A 17,570-nucleotide genomic window follows, 5' to 3' on the forward strand; every position below is an offset into this window, starting at 1 on the left:
GTCTGTGGACGTCCTAAAATCATAATTCATATTATTCCATAATTCTGCTGTTTAAGGTCGTACCTAGCCAGTGAGCATGAATCCCTTCAAGGGATCACACGGCGCCACCTTAAACATCGTCACAGGAGCTGCTCCACCCACCTCAGATCCTTTACTTTGTACAGGAGACAGCGGAGAAAGCCGTGATCTTAGTGGAAACCGATGCATGCTTTCTGCCAGAGCCGTATATATTGCTCTGTCTACAGGGGAGAGTGGGCTCGGCTGCATCCGCGCTCACAACTGAGCTCTTATGCTTCTATCTATCTCCACACGATTTCCTAGAAAGCCAGCATCCGAAGCCGAACGGCCAAGCCTTTTCGTTCAGTCGCGTTTGCCAGCGCGCATCATTTCCTTGATGGGCGCTGGGATCTGTCCGGGGCAAAAACGGAGTCGAGAAACAAACTCTGTGCGTGTGGGAGGAGCCCGCAGCTCAGAGGTGGAGAGGGGGGGGGGGGGGGGGAGAGGGGTGTGTGGCACACAGGCTGCACAGAAACCACACCACACGCCACCACATCAGAAAACACCAGCCAGAGTCAGTGAATGTGCTCGAAATTAGAGTGCAAAAGGTATTCATAAAAGGGACTATATCTTGGAAAGTAAAAAAAAACGACAGAAAACCCTTGAAAGTGCACTTTTTTGAGAGGCTGTCATTTCATAATGGAACTGTCTAGAAACAAAATTTCTTCTTTGGAAGAAGCAGGAGTGTTCAATGTTTCATTAAAGTCCAGCCCCGTTAATATAGCCATAATAGAAAAAATTCTATAGATGTTTTCAACTGAATGGAAGTGAATCTGGCACAGGCTCCAGACAATTTTACTGAAGCGCTGTGGCACTCAATGTGTTAAGTGCAAACAGGTTTTTTTAACTTCCTGAAAAGTTGCTGTTTTGGAGATTCGAGGTCCTGGAACGACAGCGACGATATGTTCCTGTGGTGTGATGAACTCAAAATGCATATTTATTTTGGGTTTCCAGGGTCTTTAAAAAAAAATCCATACTTTTTCCAGGCCTTGATTTGTTTTGAAGATGTTGTCTGGTGTTCAATATGATTTAGGGAGATATACACAGATTGTGCCCCTGCTATCTAGGTTATATCACTGTATAGTGACATGTTCTTCACAGCCACAAATATCAGAATATGTGAGATGATTGGCAGGGGTCCTACACGGTTTCCATTTTAAAAGTCTTTTGGAATTATTGACTGGATGTGATTTTGGTGCAGACCCTATGTTCTTGACTGGATGTGATTTTGGTGCAGACCCTATGTTCTTGACTGGATGTGATTTTGGTGCAGACCCTATGTTTTTGACTGGATGTGATTTTGGTGCAGACCCTATGTTCTTGACTGGATGTGATTTTGGTGCAGACCCTATGTTCTTGACTGGATGTGATTTTGGTGCAGACCCTATGTTCTTGACTGGATGTGATTTTGGTGCAGACCCTATGTTCTTGACTGGATGTGATTTTGGTGCAGACCCTATGTTCTTGACTGGATGTGATTTTGGTGCTGACCCTATGTTCTTGACTGGATGTGATTTTGGTGCAGACCCTATGTTCTTGACTGGATGTGATTTTGGTGCAGACCCTATGTTCTTGACTGGATGTGATTTTGGTGCAGACCCTATGTTCTTGACTGGATGTGATTTTGGTGCAGACCGTATGTTCTTGACTGGATGTGATTTTGGTGCAGACCCTATGTTCTTGACTGGATGTGATTTTGGTGCAGACCCTATGTTCTTGACTGGATGTGATTTTGATGTTGGGTATTTGATATAATGCATGCTGACAGCGGATGGGGAATAAGAGCATCCCTCTATCTGAACATTATTCTGATCATCAACACAAAATGTGGACTGAAATTGGCTCTACAACAACATCAACGCTGGAATTATGTGTGTATCGGACCTGAAGCACCACCACATTTTCCAATTTCCAGACTTTTTTTTTCAAATTTTAAACTATTCAAGACCAGGAAATGAACAAATCAATTTTTAATAGCAGACTTTATAGACGTGAGTAGGAACCCTGAATCAAGCTCAAGTGTAATGATAAGTGTTAATAGCAGACTTTATGGATGTGCGTAGGAACCCTGAATCAAGCTCAAGTGTAATGATAAGTGTTACCTTCTCCCACCACCTGGGATCCATCACAGCAGCCAAAAGCATCACCAAGAAGACAGAAACAGAAAGAAGGACAGTTGTTATTTTAATTGAGATCAAAGCACCACCTGCTGGACAAAACACGCTATAGAGCTCAACAGTCCCCTGACTTTTCGTGGCGTCATTGCCCCGGATGTAAGTTCCCCATTCATTTTCTCCATAGACATTTAAGTACCATTCAAGTACCATTGGTTACATGCTACTGAAAAGTAACTTTTTGTGGTGGAATAAATAATGTTGCTGTATTTCTATATTGTTAAATAAAGACTATACTGCATGTGACAATTTTCTGACACTAGGCAGCGCACTTGATTGGCTCGCTCGCTACGCGGGCTCGGTAGCTCACCCGCCCTGCAGCTCGCATACGCAGCTCGGCTGCTGCGTGGCCTCACCTGCTGTATTGGCATACGCAGCGCACAATTGCCTCAACTTTGCATGCCTATGACATCATCAGTGATGTCATAAGATGATTTTAGTCAATAATGATGCCACTGATGACATCAATGAATTCTGAGGGGCCGACATTCGGCAGCGACCAAAGGTCCCCGGCTAAAACATTTCGGTGGCGACCTAAGGTCTGAATAGATCTGCAATGATTCAATCAGTCTGTCCAGATAAAGTGTGCTGAATCCACTCATGACTGGTTGATTTATCTATCAATGGGTCCATTTAGCTATTTCTAAAATGTTGGCCATTTGAAGCCAGATTTAGAGGAAGATCTCATTTTAACACGTTCACTGCCGTTGACGAGTCAACTCGTCAAAAAAAAAAAAATTGTTTTTTTGACGGTTGGACGTGGATCAATGCCCCCCACGTCTCCTATAAAAATATGGGAACCACCGAACGTGTACAACCCATTCGACCGACCCACTAAGTGGCGACAGTGCTCTCCAGACTAGAAAAAGCCGAGCCAAAACTGCAGGGGAACGCGCGAGGAAACCATTCTCATACTGTAAAATGGATTGGCGAAAACGCTTTCGCGCTGGGAGCTGGCGGTGGGGGATTGCAAATTTGCATAATAGATTATGGGTGCAACACACTTTGAAACACCGGCAGAAAGCCCACAATCGCACGCAGCTTCATTCCAGCTGAGCTCACAACCGAAACGAACGAGCCCCATGCAGACTCGCCCAAAGAGCGGCCGCCAGCAGCCAGGCAGCACAGACAGGCAGAGCCTCGCTTGTACCGCTGCAGCCACGGAGGGAGGAGGAGAACACACACGGAGGGAGGAGTTTGAAGGAGAGGGGGGTGAGGGTGCTGCTATGGAGGAAATTACTGTTCAAAACTATTGTTTAGATGTCTGATGTCTTACGCCAAAAATAAATGGTTAAAGTGACTGTTCTATCGAATTTCACAAAAAGCCATTTATCTCAGCTTAAATTTTCAGACGCTGAAACCATGCTGTATTCAACTGCTAATGCCTACATAACTACTAACTCTACAAACTAACTCTTTTAGACAGAGAAAGCACACATTCTATTAGTTCTTTTGAGATATTTTGTGTTCACAAAATCTTAGCAGAAAATAATCCTCGGCTCTTGAAAGATGAGCCAGAATCCTCAAAAAAAAAACTTGGCAGAAGCTACCTACAGTAAAAAAAAAAACTGCTGGCAGTGAATGTGTTAAATTAACATTAGGATTAGACTGTTGTGATGTCATTATTCAGTTTTAACCATCACTATTTTGCTCCTTTTTTCATTAGGGTTACTGTATATTTATTTAGAGATTTTGGTCAATTATTTGTGCTTTTATGGTTATTAGCTTAGTCACTCACTTCTACACTATAGCTTCTAGACTGCTGCCAGTTTTCTTGAAATAGCTAAATCTTACTTCACCTAAAATGTTATTCACATAAAAAGACTATATCCACAAGAACTGCATTAACCTGGATACATCAAATGGAATTCAGTGTTTTGCTACAGTAACTACAGTATAACCTGTGATAGTGGTGGTAAAAACTAACAGCTCACTGCCATAACAGCTCTGGCTAACATTACAATGCTAACTTTAGCTACATGGTAGGTACAAGTATAAGCCAACTAACTTGCTATGCAAACTATGCCTATAATAACTAACAGCATTTCATTTTCACATGTTTGAAAAGGGGATTGATGCTCTACTACTAATGACCGCCATGATTTTTTCCCCTCTCTTTTCCCCCCCAAAACATCTGAGGGCGCAACTGCAGTTTCAATGGGCATGACGCTTCTGCAGAAGGCGAATAACAGCTCAAGTGAGGGAGAAATTAGTTAACAACTAAAACTGAAATGGAAGAGTGTGTTAGAGGGCACACATAGGAGAGAATACTGTCACAGAGGACTAAAGAGACGATTTACCATCTAAAGAAACAAGAACATTTCACATTTGCGAAGCTGGAATAAGAGCATTAGGACATTTTTCCTTAAAGAAATGGCTCAAAATGATTAATAGATGATCAAAATAGGCAATTAATGTAATATTTAGCAATTAATCGATGAATTGACTAATGGTTGCAGCTCTTTATCAGTTTTTTATAAAATGTATTTTTATGTATTTTCAAAACAAAAAAATATGTATTTGTATTTCAAATACATTTTTCAGACCAGTATTTTGTATTTGTATTGTGATCCATTTTTTGAGCAAGTATTTGTAATTTGTACCAAAATACTTTTTTGATGTATTTTCGCCCATCTCTGGCTACACCGCTGCCTGAGGTAACGTTCAGCTAACAGTCCAGCCTCTAATGTGTCTGACCAGTCGTGCGTATTCAGCAAACGTCCGTTCCGCTCTGTCGGCTTAACATTATAGACATTGGTGCGCAAACAATTTGCGGGACTTCTCCCGCATTATGAATTTACAAATCTGCGGGAATTGGAAAAAGATGCGCGATTCTCGCAAACCCACGCCGAAATTTAAGCCCCGTCATGTGACCAACAGGTGGAATTGTCCAGAACAATCTCTGTTGCTGGAGCAGAATCCTTTACTGGAGGAAATGGATGGTGATCTGAGCTTCAGAGTTCAGGCTCGCTTTGTTTTTCAGCCTTCAATCCTAAAATATGATTGGCTGTGAGATGAAGCATCCATGTGTGTGTGTGTGTGTTCCTCACCATCACCGAGTCATCATTGCTCACCACCAAGGAGTCGTTGTTTGTCAGGTCAACAACAGCAGCCGGCTCTGTTCGCTCACAGGTCAGATCCACAACGTCCTCCTCACCTGCACACACACACACACACACACACACACACACACACACACACACACACACGTTTAACCACTCATCAACTTCAACACACCAAAGTGCACTAGACTTCCTGCACACACGTTACTATACTCACTGGCTACAGTGTTGTCCAACACATCGATCGTCTCCGTGGGCGTGGCCGGGTCCAAGACATCCGCGGCCGGGACAGTGTTACCCATCATGCTGGGCGCGTTAGCTCTCCTGCTGGTGTTCGTTGTCCGGCTGCTAGCGTTAGCCGCTCTTCTAGCGTAAGCCGCTCTGCTGGTATTAGCCGCTCTGCTAGTGTTAGCCGCTCTGCTAACATTAGCCGTTCTGCTTCTCTTGGCGTTGGGTCTGGAAACCACAGGAGTTCCTGTCGTCCTCCTCTTCCTCTGAGCCTGAAAATAGACATTATACACACGCTTAATACACATGATACATACTGTGGACACATTGCCTAATTTCACACAACCTGCCTGCTGAATCTGATGCTGTGTTCCATTTAGCTCGGAAGTCAGAGCTGGGAATGACGTCACACCCAATAGACCCTTCTCGCGGGGGCCATTTTGTGTCGAAAAGGCAGGGATAACACAGGTGCAAGCAACACACTAATGAGGGTTTCCAATTTCCATGATTGGAATGTGGAAAGCCTCATTAGTGTTATGCCCGCACCTGTGTTTATTCTGCCTTTTCGACACAAAATGGCCCCCGTGAGAAGGGCCTATTTAGTCTCGCCGGCCAGCCTCCCCTCCCTTCCGTAAGAGGAGTCTGGCTGCATGGAAACAGGCTGCTGGCATAAGCCCCTCCCCCTGCTCTACAGCTGCTCTCCCACTGGAGGCGTCCATTTCAGACGCTGCCGGATTTCCGCTCCGCACTTACAAGCTCTGTCATTGACTCCGACCGTGTCAATCAGAGCGGCTTCCGCTCCCTCCTCCCTGTGTGTCGCTGTAAATAGTCCCCTGACGCCGCAGTGAAAACAACAACGCCTAACTGTTCACACAAGACGCCTTCTCTTTTCCTCTCAGTGCCTACTCTCTTGCCTTGAACCCGCCCACAACTCCCATTGACTTCATGCCTCACGGCTTCACGGCTTCAGCGTCACGCTTGGAAATTCTGCGTCAGTCCTGAGTGATCGCTTCGGCGTGGCGTGAGCGTGGCTTCGGCAAGGTGTCAGCGTGGGTGGTGTGAACGGCTTCGCCTGTTAACAAGGACGCCTAAATGAAACTTGTGGGTTCAGCGTAGGTAGAGTTTCGGTTGAGCGTTGCTTCGGCGTCCTGTGTGTGAAGGAGGGCTTAGATTTAGAAGTCAGGTTGGTTAGGTTCCCCCGACTTTCCAAGTCGGAATTCGAACGTCAGGGGAGCACTCCTGTTGAAATTTCGACTTCCCACCCAGGTCAAATGGAATGCAGAATGAATCATATTTTGCACATGTCCTCTGTGTGTGTGTGGGTGTGCGCGCGTGTGCGCAGTGAATTTATAAACAGGATTAGTGAGATCAGTCTCTGGTGTGACCTCACAGTCACAACGAGATCACTTTAGATCCATTTCTGACCAACTTTTAGGCCCCAGGCAGATGATCCTGGTGAGGATGTATGGGAAACAGTGAAGACTGATCAGTGAGAGTGATCAGCCTGTCCTCTCCTCCCCACTGCCTCCCAACAACAACAACAACAACAACATGCACTCCAAACTGTGACTGTCAACATGGCTGCCGAGGGACCTGGACAGGGACCTGGACAGGGACCAGTTTCAGGTCCCAGACCAGAGTTTAGGAACCAGTGGCCTCAACACAATGCAGAGGATCACAGCCTCATCTCTCTGCTGTCCACGCAGCAGTCCTCTCCCCGGGAACAAGCAGACTGCTTTGTGGCTTTGACTCACAACTGAACATTTAGCCCACTACTTTGTCGAAAAAATACCCAGATGTATTTATTGTGTATCGCCATTAAGCCTACAAATACTGAGATGTGATTTCTAGAGCGAGGTGCTCGACGCAGGTAAATGACGTGCAGCGCACAGGCCCTCTTGAGGCGTCCTTGAGGCATCCCTTCAGCCTCTGGATTGCCTTTGTCATGAGGGGCGTCTGGTGAGACGAAGGAGGAGCACGGCCGGGAGAAACCCACAGAGCCTAGATCCTCCATGCACCGAAGGGCCAATACTGCGGCGTAGCACTAGCTCTATTGCAGCGGATTGGGTTCTCTTTTACCCCTCCCGCGGGCAACGTTGCAGATAGAGTAGTAAGGCTGATCCGTAGCGGCTTCTGGGACGTGAGTCGGGGTCTTAATTGGCCTCGGCTGGGTCTACTGGGCGAGGGTGTATGATGTTGACAGACCCGAAACACCTTACGACCCCAGATAACATCACTGATGACACGTCCTAGCGCATGCGGTAGTAGTGTATTTGAGAATGTAGAACCCTGGCTTGCCTCTGGCCAGTGACACTTAGGAAAGACTAGGTGACAACCAAGTATAGTTTGGTGACGAGCTGGAGAGACAGTTGACGGCCGGAGAGACGGCAACCCGGTACGGGATGGGATTAGCACCCCATCTTGGCTCTCTCGTGAGGGAGAAATCCACAAACGCTACGGATTAGCCTCCTGAAAATCTGTGCAAGATCGGCGCGGCCTGGGGTCCTCCAGGCTAGAGCGAGGTGCTCGACGCAGGTAAATGACGTGCAGCGCACAGGCCCTCTTGAGGCGTCCTTGAGGCATCCCTTCAGCCTCTGGATTGCCTTTGTCATGAGGGGCGTCTGGTGAGACGAAGGAGGAGCACGGCCGGGAGAAACCCACAGAGCCTAGATCCTCCATGCACCGAAGGGCCAATACTGCGGCGTAGCACTAGCTCTATTGCAGCGGATTGGGTTCTCTTTTACCCCTCCCGCGGGCAACGTTGCAGATAGAGTAGTAAGGCTGATCCGTAGCGGCTTCTGGGACGTGAGTCGGGGTCTTAATTGGCCTCGGCTGGGTCTACTGGGCGAGGGTGTATGATGTTGACAGACCCGAAACACCTTACGACCCCAGATAACATCACTGATGACACGTCCTAGCGCATGCGGTAGTAGTGTATTTGAGAATGTAGAACCCTGGCTTGCCTCTGGCCAGTGACACTTAGGAAAGACTAGGTGACAACCAAGTATAGTTTGGTGACGAGCTGGAGAGACAGTTGACGGCCGGAGAGACGGCAACCCGGTACGGGATGGGATTAGCACCCCATCTTGGCTCTCTCGTGAGGGAGAAATCCACAAACGCTACGGATTAGCCTCCTGAAAATCTGTGCAAGATCGGCGCGGCCTGGGGTCCTCCAGGCTAGAGCGAGGTGCTCGACGCAGGTAAATGACGTGCAGCGCACAGGCCCTCTTGAGGCGTCCTTGAGGCATCCCTTCAGCCTCTGGATTGCCTTTGTCATGAGGGGCGTCTGGTGAGACGAAGGAGGAGCACGGCCGGGAGAAACCCACAGAGCCTAGATCCTCCATGCACCGAAGGGCCAATACTGCGGCGTAGCACTAGCTCTATTGCAGCGGATTGGGTTCTCTTTTACCCCTCCCGCGGGCAACGTTGCAGATAGAGTAGTAAGGCTGATCCGTAGCGGCTTCTGGGACGTGAGTCGGGGTCTTAATTGGCCTCGGCTGGGTCTACTGGGCGAGGGTGTATGATGTTGACAGACCCGAAACACCTTACGACCCCAGATAACATCACTGATGACACGTCCTAGCGCATGCGGTAGTAGTGTATTTGAGAATGTAGAACCCTGGCTTGCCTCTGGCCAGTGACACTTAGGAAAGACTAGGTGACAACCAAGTATAGTTTGGTGACGAGCTGGAGAGACAGTTGACGGCCGGAGAGACGGCAACCCGGTACGGGATGGGATTAGCACCCCATCTTGGCTCTCTCGTGAGGGAGAAATCCACAAACGCTACGGATTAGCCTCCTGAAAATCTGTGCAAGATCGGCGCGGCCTGGGGTCCTCCAGGCTAGAGCGAGGTGCTCGACGCAGGTAAATGACGTGCAGCGCACAGGCCCTCTTGAGGCGTCCTTGAGGCATCCCTTCAGCCTCTGGATTGCCTTTGTCATGAGGGGCGTCTGGTGAGACGAAGGAGGAGCACGGCCGGGAGAAACCCACAGAGCCTAGATCCTCCATGCACCGAAGGGCCAATACTGCGGCGTAGCACTAGCTCTATTGCAGCGGATTGGGTTCTCTTTTACCCCTCCCGCGGGCAACGTTGCAGATAGAGTAGTAAGGCTGATCCGTAGCGGCTTCTGGGACGTGAGTCGGGGTCTTAATTGGCCTCGGCTGGGTCTACTGGGCGAGGGTGTATGATGTTGACAGACCCGAAACACCTTACGACCCCAGATAACATCACTGATGACACGTCCTAGCGCATGCGGTAGTAGTGTATTTGAGAATGTAGAACCCTGGCTTGCCTCTGGCCAGTGACACTTAGGAAAGACTAGGTGACAACCAAGTATAGTTTGGTGACGAGCTGGAGAGACAGTTGACGGCCGGAGAGACGGCAACCCGGTACGGGATGGGATTAGCACCCCATCTTGGCTCTCTCGTGAGGGAGAAATCCACAAACGCTACGGATTAGCCTCCTGAAAATCTGTGCAAGATCGGCGCGGCCTGGGGTCCTCCAGGCTAGAGCGAGGTGCTCGACGCAGGTAAATGACGTGCAGCGCACAGGCCCTCTTGAGGCGTCCTTGAGGCATCCCTTCAGCCTCTGGATTGCCTTTGTCATGAGGGGCGTCTGGTGAGACGAAGGAGGAGCACGGCCGGGAGAAACCCACAGAGCCTAGATCCTCCATGCACCGAAGGGCCAATACTGCGGCATAGCACTAGCTCTATTGCAGCGGATTGGGTTCTCTTTTACCCCTCCCGCGGGCAACGTTGCAGATAGAGTAGTAAGGCTGATCCGTAGCGGCTTCTGGGACGTGAGTCGGGGTCTTAATTGGCCTCGGCTGGGTCTACTGGGCGAGGGTGTATGATGTTGACAGACCCGAAACACCTTACGACCCCAGATAACATCACTGATGACACGTCCTAGCGCATGCGGTAGTAGTGTATTTGAGAATGTAGAACCCTGGCTTGCCTCTGGCCAGTGACACTTAGGAAAGACTAGGTGACAACCAAGTATAGTTTGGTGACGAGCTGGAGAGACAGTTGACGGCCGGAGAGACGGCAACCCGGTACGGGATGGGATTAGCACCCCATCTTGGCTCTCTCGTGAGGGAGAAATCCACAAACGCTACGGATTAGCCTCCTGAAAATCTGTGCAAGATCGGCGCGGCCTGGGGTCCTCCAGGCTAGAGCGAGGTGCTCGACGCAGGTAAATGACGTGCAGCGCACAGGCCCTCTTGAGGCGTCCTTGAGGCATCCCTTCAGCCTCTGGATTGCCTTTGTCATGAGGGGCGTCTGGTGAGACGAAGGAGGAGCACGGCCGGGAGAAACCCACAGAGCCTAGATCCTCCATGCACCGAAGGGCCAATACTGCGGCGTAGCACTAGCTCTATTGCAGCGGATTGGGTTCTCTTTTACCCCTCCCGCGGGCAACGTTGCAGATAGAGTAGTAAGGCTGATCCGTAGCGGCTTCTGGGACGTGAGTCGGGGTCTTAATTGGCCTCGGCTGGGTCTACTGGGCGAGGGTGTATGATGTTGACAGACCCGAAACACCTTACGACCCCAGATAACATCACTGATGACACGTCCTAGCGCATGCGGTAGTAGTGTATTTGAGAAAAAAAAAATTTAGTTCATATCGCCCAGCGAAGAAAGGAGAAACTTACAGCACTGCTCATGTTGATGAACACAGACAGATACCCTGAGAGAGAGAGAGAGAGAGAGAGAGAGAGAGAGAGAGAGAGAGAGAGAGAGAGAGAGAGAGAGAGAGAGAGAGAGAGACAAACAGGCAGACAGACACACACAGATAGACACAGACAGAGAAAGTGAAATTAGAGAGATTTGCCATCTAGTCAAGTAATCGTTGAGTCTTTGGTATTGGTAATTTTAGAGACAAAGAGAGAAACTACCTACCTACTCGTATGCATATGATTGTAATGTTACATAGCTGTAACACATCTTTATCCTAGTTTATATCTTTAATTGGACGCAAATATTTGTACCTTTACACTTTATTTATGTAACGCTATCAGTATGCTATGTATGTATGTATCTATCTATCCCAATGCGAATTCCCTAAGCCCCTTTGAATTGAACTGAGTTATACAGCAGTGTCACCATGTTAGCTTGCTAACAGCTTGGTACCTCTGAGCTAAGCTGTTAGCCTCTAGCGTTAAACGACAGTAACATTGTCGGGGTTTAGCTTCCAGCTGCTGCGGTATAAATGTGACGAGAGGAGCAGCGAGTCTGCCGTTACACAACAAGACATGTGGCTGAAGTAGCGGTAGCGGTTATGTGACAGCTAGCAGAGCTACATATTATGAATCCAGGCACTAGCCTAGCTTTCCTACCGTCTCAATGCGTTCTCCCGTTAGCACCTAGCTCTTAGCTGTTGTGAAGTTCAGCGCCAGACTTGCTGTGAACTGTGAAGACATGTGGAGATCGGGCCGAGCAGCTGAGCTAATGCTAGTTAACGCTAACGATCAGCGTTCAGCGTAGATGAGAAATGAGCTGCGAGAGCATGAAGGTCTGTGAGCCAAGATAGCAACGATTTCATTTCGACTTCTGGTCGGTCAGCATTCTTCAAAATAAAAAACCCGCTAAAATACACAAATTGAACTGTCACACAAATTGTTGACAGCTGTGGACATTTCTGGAAATGCAAAAAGCTTATTTGGGGGGGAGAGAGAGATTTGGCAACACAATGAAATCTATCTGATTAGAACTGTTGGAATCATTTTGTTGAAAGGTTTGAAAGAGCTAAACTGAGAGATTTGCTTCTCCTTCTTCTACTTCCGGCAGGCTGCCGCTGAGCAGCGCGCTGCCGCCCTCCATCGTCCAGGAAGGAAAACACACATGTGAGAAGACGGCAGTCATGCACCTGACCTGATATTAACATGATGATACTAACACCCATACACTTGTATTGTCTGTGAACATTGAAAAATAAATAGCTTATCAAATAAACTGCGTGGAACAACTCTCAAGAATCAGAAAAAACGTTATTGATCCCCAAGGGGAAATTGAGTATTATTGCTATAGTTGTTCACACTCAGGTAGGGAAAATGATAAACATAGACATCAGAAGAATAGGAATAGACCATAAAACAATAAAACAGAAGTTCGGTAGCCTACAATGAAATATGTGCCTTCTCCTAACATCCTTAAAGTAGCATTGAGTAAGAAGTGAGATATGTGAGGTAGGCCTACATAATATTAGCTATATTGTATAAGACAGTGTGAGTAGTAGTAATAATAGTACATTGGGTTCCAGTTAGTAAAATGGGAATCCATAACAGTGTGTATTATTTTGATTTTATTGCACAAATGCAGTATTTAGCAGTTATTCCACATTTACATTAAGTTTTATTGCACAGATAGATATACATTATCAAATGTGGGTTTTTGATTTGTAGACAGATAGAGTGAGTCCAAGGCTATAATTGATTGACTCAAGAGTGTGTGACACTCTGAGGAGTTGAAGAGTTTGATGGCCACAGGCAGGAATGACTTTGTGGCACTCTGTGGTGCATCTGGGTGGAATCAGTCTTGCACTGAAAGTGTTCCCATGCTTGACCAGCACGTGTATCAGATACACAGTAAACAGGTTTAGAATAAAAACCTCTTAAGTTGATTTCAAAACTTATTAGAATAGAAATAAAAAGATCAAGTAAAGTTAAGTTAAGTTACCGTTAAGTCATAAAGGAATAATTTCTTTGGATTTCTAGAATCTTGGTTATCCATTTATATTTAATTTCAGAACAACAATCCTAATTCAAATGTTTCGGTTTATCAGGTTGCTCTTGATGTAGAGTTCTTGGTATTCAGATGGGAGAATGCATACTATATGAATCTGTTATTTTATGTATTTATTTTTTGTCTGTAGGATCCAGACCATCCAGACATTCATGCTCCCAATATCACACACACACACACACACACACACACACACACACACACACACACACACACACACACACACACACACACACACACACACACACAACAAAAGTTCATTCATAACAGTCATCTACAGTTTACTGATGTCAGTTAGTACTATCAAATGTTTACCCCATTTCAACCAATCATAACACGACGTGACGGCTGTCAATCAATCTTCATGACTGGAGAACATTCTGAGCAGGCAACATGGCTGCCTACATGGGCAGACTTGTCTAGCCCATAAACTTACTTACTTACTTGGCCAATAAGTATGCAACATAGAAATAAAAGTAACAGTAATGTCTTAATTTAATGTAGAATACAAAGGACATGCAATTGGCTCGTTAGCTCCAATATATATATATATATATATATATATATATATATATATATATACATACATATACATATATACAGTATACCGTATATATATAGCCAACAGGCAGCACTCTACCTCGGCTTGGAAACGCACTCCACAGGGCTGTATTTACATTATATTTTGTTTGTACATAGACTGTTATTGAAATGTGTCCGGTAGCTTTCAGACTTGTCAGGTAAAATACACTATTTTGTGGTGCAGACTAGAGTGGTGCTGGCTCATTCTGCCCCAAAATCCGGTGGGATCCATCGAGTGGGATTCGCACCATCCAAACGCCAGGATTGGCCAACGTCAACTCCAGTCGATACGCCCACTTTCCAAAGGTCAAATCAAACTCCTCACATGCTATGTCCCGCCTCTCTACCCTGTTTCAGTGAGAGTAATGTTTGTTTTCAGTCAACTTTAAGTGAAATCTGCAGAGCTTCCATGCCAATGTCTTACTCCGTAGCGAGCTCAATCGGAACTCCATTTATATTCTGAAACACACCCATGATACTCAGAGGATGTGACTCCACAGTCCCCTGTGGATTTGTGACACTCTTCTGCGGGACAACCTGAGTGACAGTAGGTGGTGTCTGCTGGAGAATCATCGACTTGTTTACTCCCCCATGTGATAGTCTGGATGTCACAGGAACCAAGTCAGCTGGAGTTCCGTTACTGGCACTAACAGGGACAGATGCAGGGATACAACCATGTCCCGGGGGCTGGGTCGTCCCGTGACCTAAGGCAAGGGCTGTCCCTGATTGGACAGCTGTGTTGGGAACAGCCATTAATAGGCCTATAGGGATTAGGGGTGTGACAGGTATTCGGGGTCTGATAGGGATTAGGGGTCTGACAGGTGAGGGGGAGGCGGGTGATTGGATCAGGGGTCTGACAGGTGATGAGGAGGCGGGTGATTGCATGTTTAAAAGAGTCTGTTCTGAAGTTGTCGTCTCCTGACAGGACAGAATCGGGGGCCGGCTGTGTAGATTATTCTGCGTTGCAAAAGTCACCTGTTGAGTCATCAGTGGATTTGTGGTGACAGTGACCAGTGGATCTGTGGCGCTCTCCTGCGGGACAACCTGAGTGACAGTAGGTGGCATCTGCTGGCATCCGATTGTCACAGGAGTCGGGTCTGAACCAAGATATTTTTCGATCGTTTTTCTTCTGGAAGCTGCCTGATATATGGCTTGTTTGGCTCTAAATGCTGTGGGATCTTTTTCTATGTTTTTTCGTCTGGAAGCTGCCGAATATTTGGCCTGTTTGGCTCTAAATCCTGTGGGATCTTTATCTATATGTTTTTGTTTGGTCGCTGCCTGCGCCATAGCATGTTTTAGTCTGAATGTGACAGGATTTTCCAGTAATTGCCTTTGCCTGTACGCAGCCTGAGCTTCCGTATGTTTTAACTTTAGATTTGCCCTGGCTTGATTTCGTAAAGAATCAATGTCGACGAGGGTTCGGCATGTTTTCGATTTTTGCAAGTGTATTAGCAAATTCCTGCAACGCTTTTGACAGATCTGGCACACGTTCTGCATACTTCCATTATGTTGATCAGAAACATCTGTTGTGTGGTCCTCCTTTCTTCTCTCCAGCACTCGTCCTGCCATAGTCATAGGCCATCTGGTTTTGATGTTATCATTCAAGGTGGAGGTGTTGCTTTTGTTCGAGCCTCTATCAAATCAATCAAAATCACCTTGTGGTCTCTGGCTGAGAGGGCCGCTTTGGTTTGAGACGTTGGTGCACAGGACGCACTTTGGAGCAGGGTTGACAGGCAGCTGGTGCACAGGACGCACTTTGGAGCAGGGTTGACAGGCACGTGTAATATCAAATTAGACATCCCGTAGTCATCAGCATCCTGACACCACAGCTGCCTGTATTAAAAAGAAATTGTGTAAGTGTAAGAAATATTAATTATGTATAGATAGGCAAGGGCAAGGCAACTTTATTTATATAGCGCTTTTCATGCCAAAGGCAATCCAAAGTGCTTTACAGAAATAGAAGAGATAAAACAATACAACAATGGAACACAGGAAATGACATCAGAAAAAAATTACAATCACAACAAAAAGTTACAATAAAAACACAGAGGTGGGAAATACAATAGTAAAATATAGCCGCAAGCGGCGATGGGCGGGGTTCAAGCCTTGCGCAGATGACAAACCTTCTGATTCTGACTAGGACATCCTCCTTGATATATCTGACAAGTTTTGCGATCATTGGACAAACAGGTGTGGAGTTAAAGCCTTTTTTATGTTAAGCCACGCCCATTTCTGGCGTTTATGGCGCCCCCTTTTGGTCGAATTGCACAAAATTTGACACACATGGTCTAGGATGGTCTCCGAAGACCTCCTGCAAGTCTCATGAAGATTCCTTAATCGGTCATGAAGTTATGACAATTTAGCTGTGAGGCCACGCCCCTCTCAACTTTAACGATCAATATCTCCGAAACTAAAGTAGCTTTCAAAAATCCACCAATCACGATTGTAGAGCTTGCTCCATAGATGCTTCCTGGTGAGTCTGGTGCAAATCGGTCCAACGGTCTAGGAGGAGATGTCAAAAATGTGTTTTCCAAACTTTTCCAAATATCTCAAAAACTTTCCAGGCGGACATTGAGGGTCCTTATGGCAAATTTGTAGAGCAGGTCCACCTGAACATCTGGAAAAAAAAAGTTTGAAAATCGGACCAACGGTGTGGAAGTTATGGCCTTTAACGTAAAACTGTCGATTATAGCGCCACCTTCAGGCCGATTCGAAAAATCTTTTTTGAGCAGCTACCTGCCAACAATATCTGTCATTGGGCCAAATGTCAGGTCTCTACCATTTACCAACTCACGGGAATTTGCGTTGGGGCAGATGAACAATAATAACAAGAATAAATATAGCCGCAAGCGGCGATGGGCGGGGTTCAAGCCTTGCGCAGATGACAAAGCTTCTGATTCTGACTAGGACATCCTCCTTGATATATCTGACAAGTTTCGCGATCATTGGACAAACAGGTGTGGAGTTACAGCCTTTTTTATGTTAAGCCACGCCCATTTCTGGTGTTTATGGCGCCCCCTTTTGGTCGAATTGCACAAAATTTGACACGCATGGTCTGGGATGGTCTCCGAAGACCTCCTGCAAGTTTCGTGAAGATTCCTTAATCGGTCATGAAGTTATGACAATTTAGCTGTGAGGCCACGCCCCTCTCAACTTTAACGATCAATATCTCCGAAACTAAAGTAGATTTCAAAAATCCAAAAATCATGATTGTAGAGCTTGCTCCATAGATGCTTCCTGGCGATGGTGGTGCAAATCGGTCCAACGGTCTAGGAGGAGATGTCAAAAAGGTGTTTTCCAAACTTTTCCAAATATCTCAAAAACTTTCCAGGCGGACATTAAGGGTCCTTATGGCAAATTTGTAGAGCAGGTCCACCTGAACATCTGGAAAAAAAAAGTTTGAAAATCGGACCAACGGCGTGGAAGTTATGGCCTTTAACGTAAAACCGTCGATTATAGCGCCACCTTCAGGCCGATTCGAAAAATCTTTTTTGAGCAGCTACCTGCCAACAATATCTGTCATTGGGCCAAATGTCAGGTCTCTACCATTTACCAACTCACGGGAATTTGCGTCGGGGCAGATGAAAAACAGCAAGAAATATAGCCGCAAGCGGCGATGGGCGGGGTTCAAGCCTTGCGCAGATGACAAAGCTTCTGATTCTGACTAGGACATCCTCCTTGATATATCTGACAAGTTTCGCGATCATTGGACAAACAGGTGTGGAG

General features: G+C 46.6%; 1 protein-coding gene across 1 annotated transcript in view; it reads right to left on the bottom strand.

The window, feature by feature from the left end:
- The window catches only part of LOC310771283 (E3 ubiquitin-protein ligase RNF4-like), a 28,254-nt gene extending 16,219 nt beyond the window's left edge, over positions 1-12,035 (bottom strand). Inside the window, exons 1-4 of the mRNA XM_083663932.1 lie at positions 11,858-12,035; positions 11,174-11,208; positions 5,511-5,793; positions 5,282-5,388 (exon numbers count right to left, since the gene is read on the bottom strand). Of these exons, the coding sequence (XP_083520058.1) occupies positions 5,282-5,388; positions 5,511-5,793; positions 11,174-11,185 (402 nt within the window). The 5' untranslated portion in view covers positions 11,186-11,208; positions 11,858-12,035. The remainder of the gene's footprint in view (positions 1-5,281; positions 5,389-5,510; positions 5,794-11,173; positions 11,209-11,857) is intronic.
- Positions 12,036-17,570: the final 5,535 nt, after the last annotated feature.

The sequence above is a fragment of the Poromitra crassiceps genome (genome assembly GCF_964638095.1).
Source record: "Poromitra crassiceps genome assembly, contig: HAP1_SCAFFOLD_494, whole genome shotgun sequence".
In the NCBI taxonomy this organism is placed as follows: Eukaryota; Metazoa; Chordata; class Actinopteri; order Beryciformes; family Melamphaidae; genus Poromitra; species Poromitra crassiceps.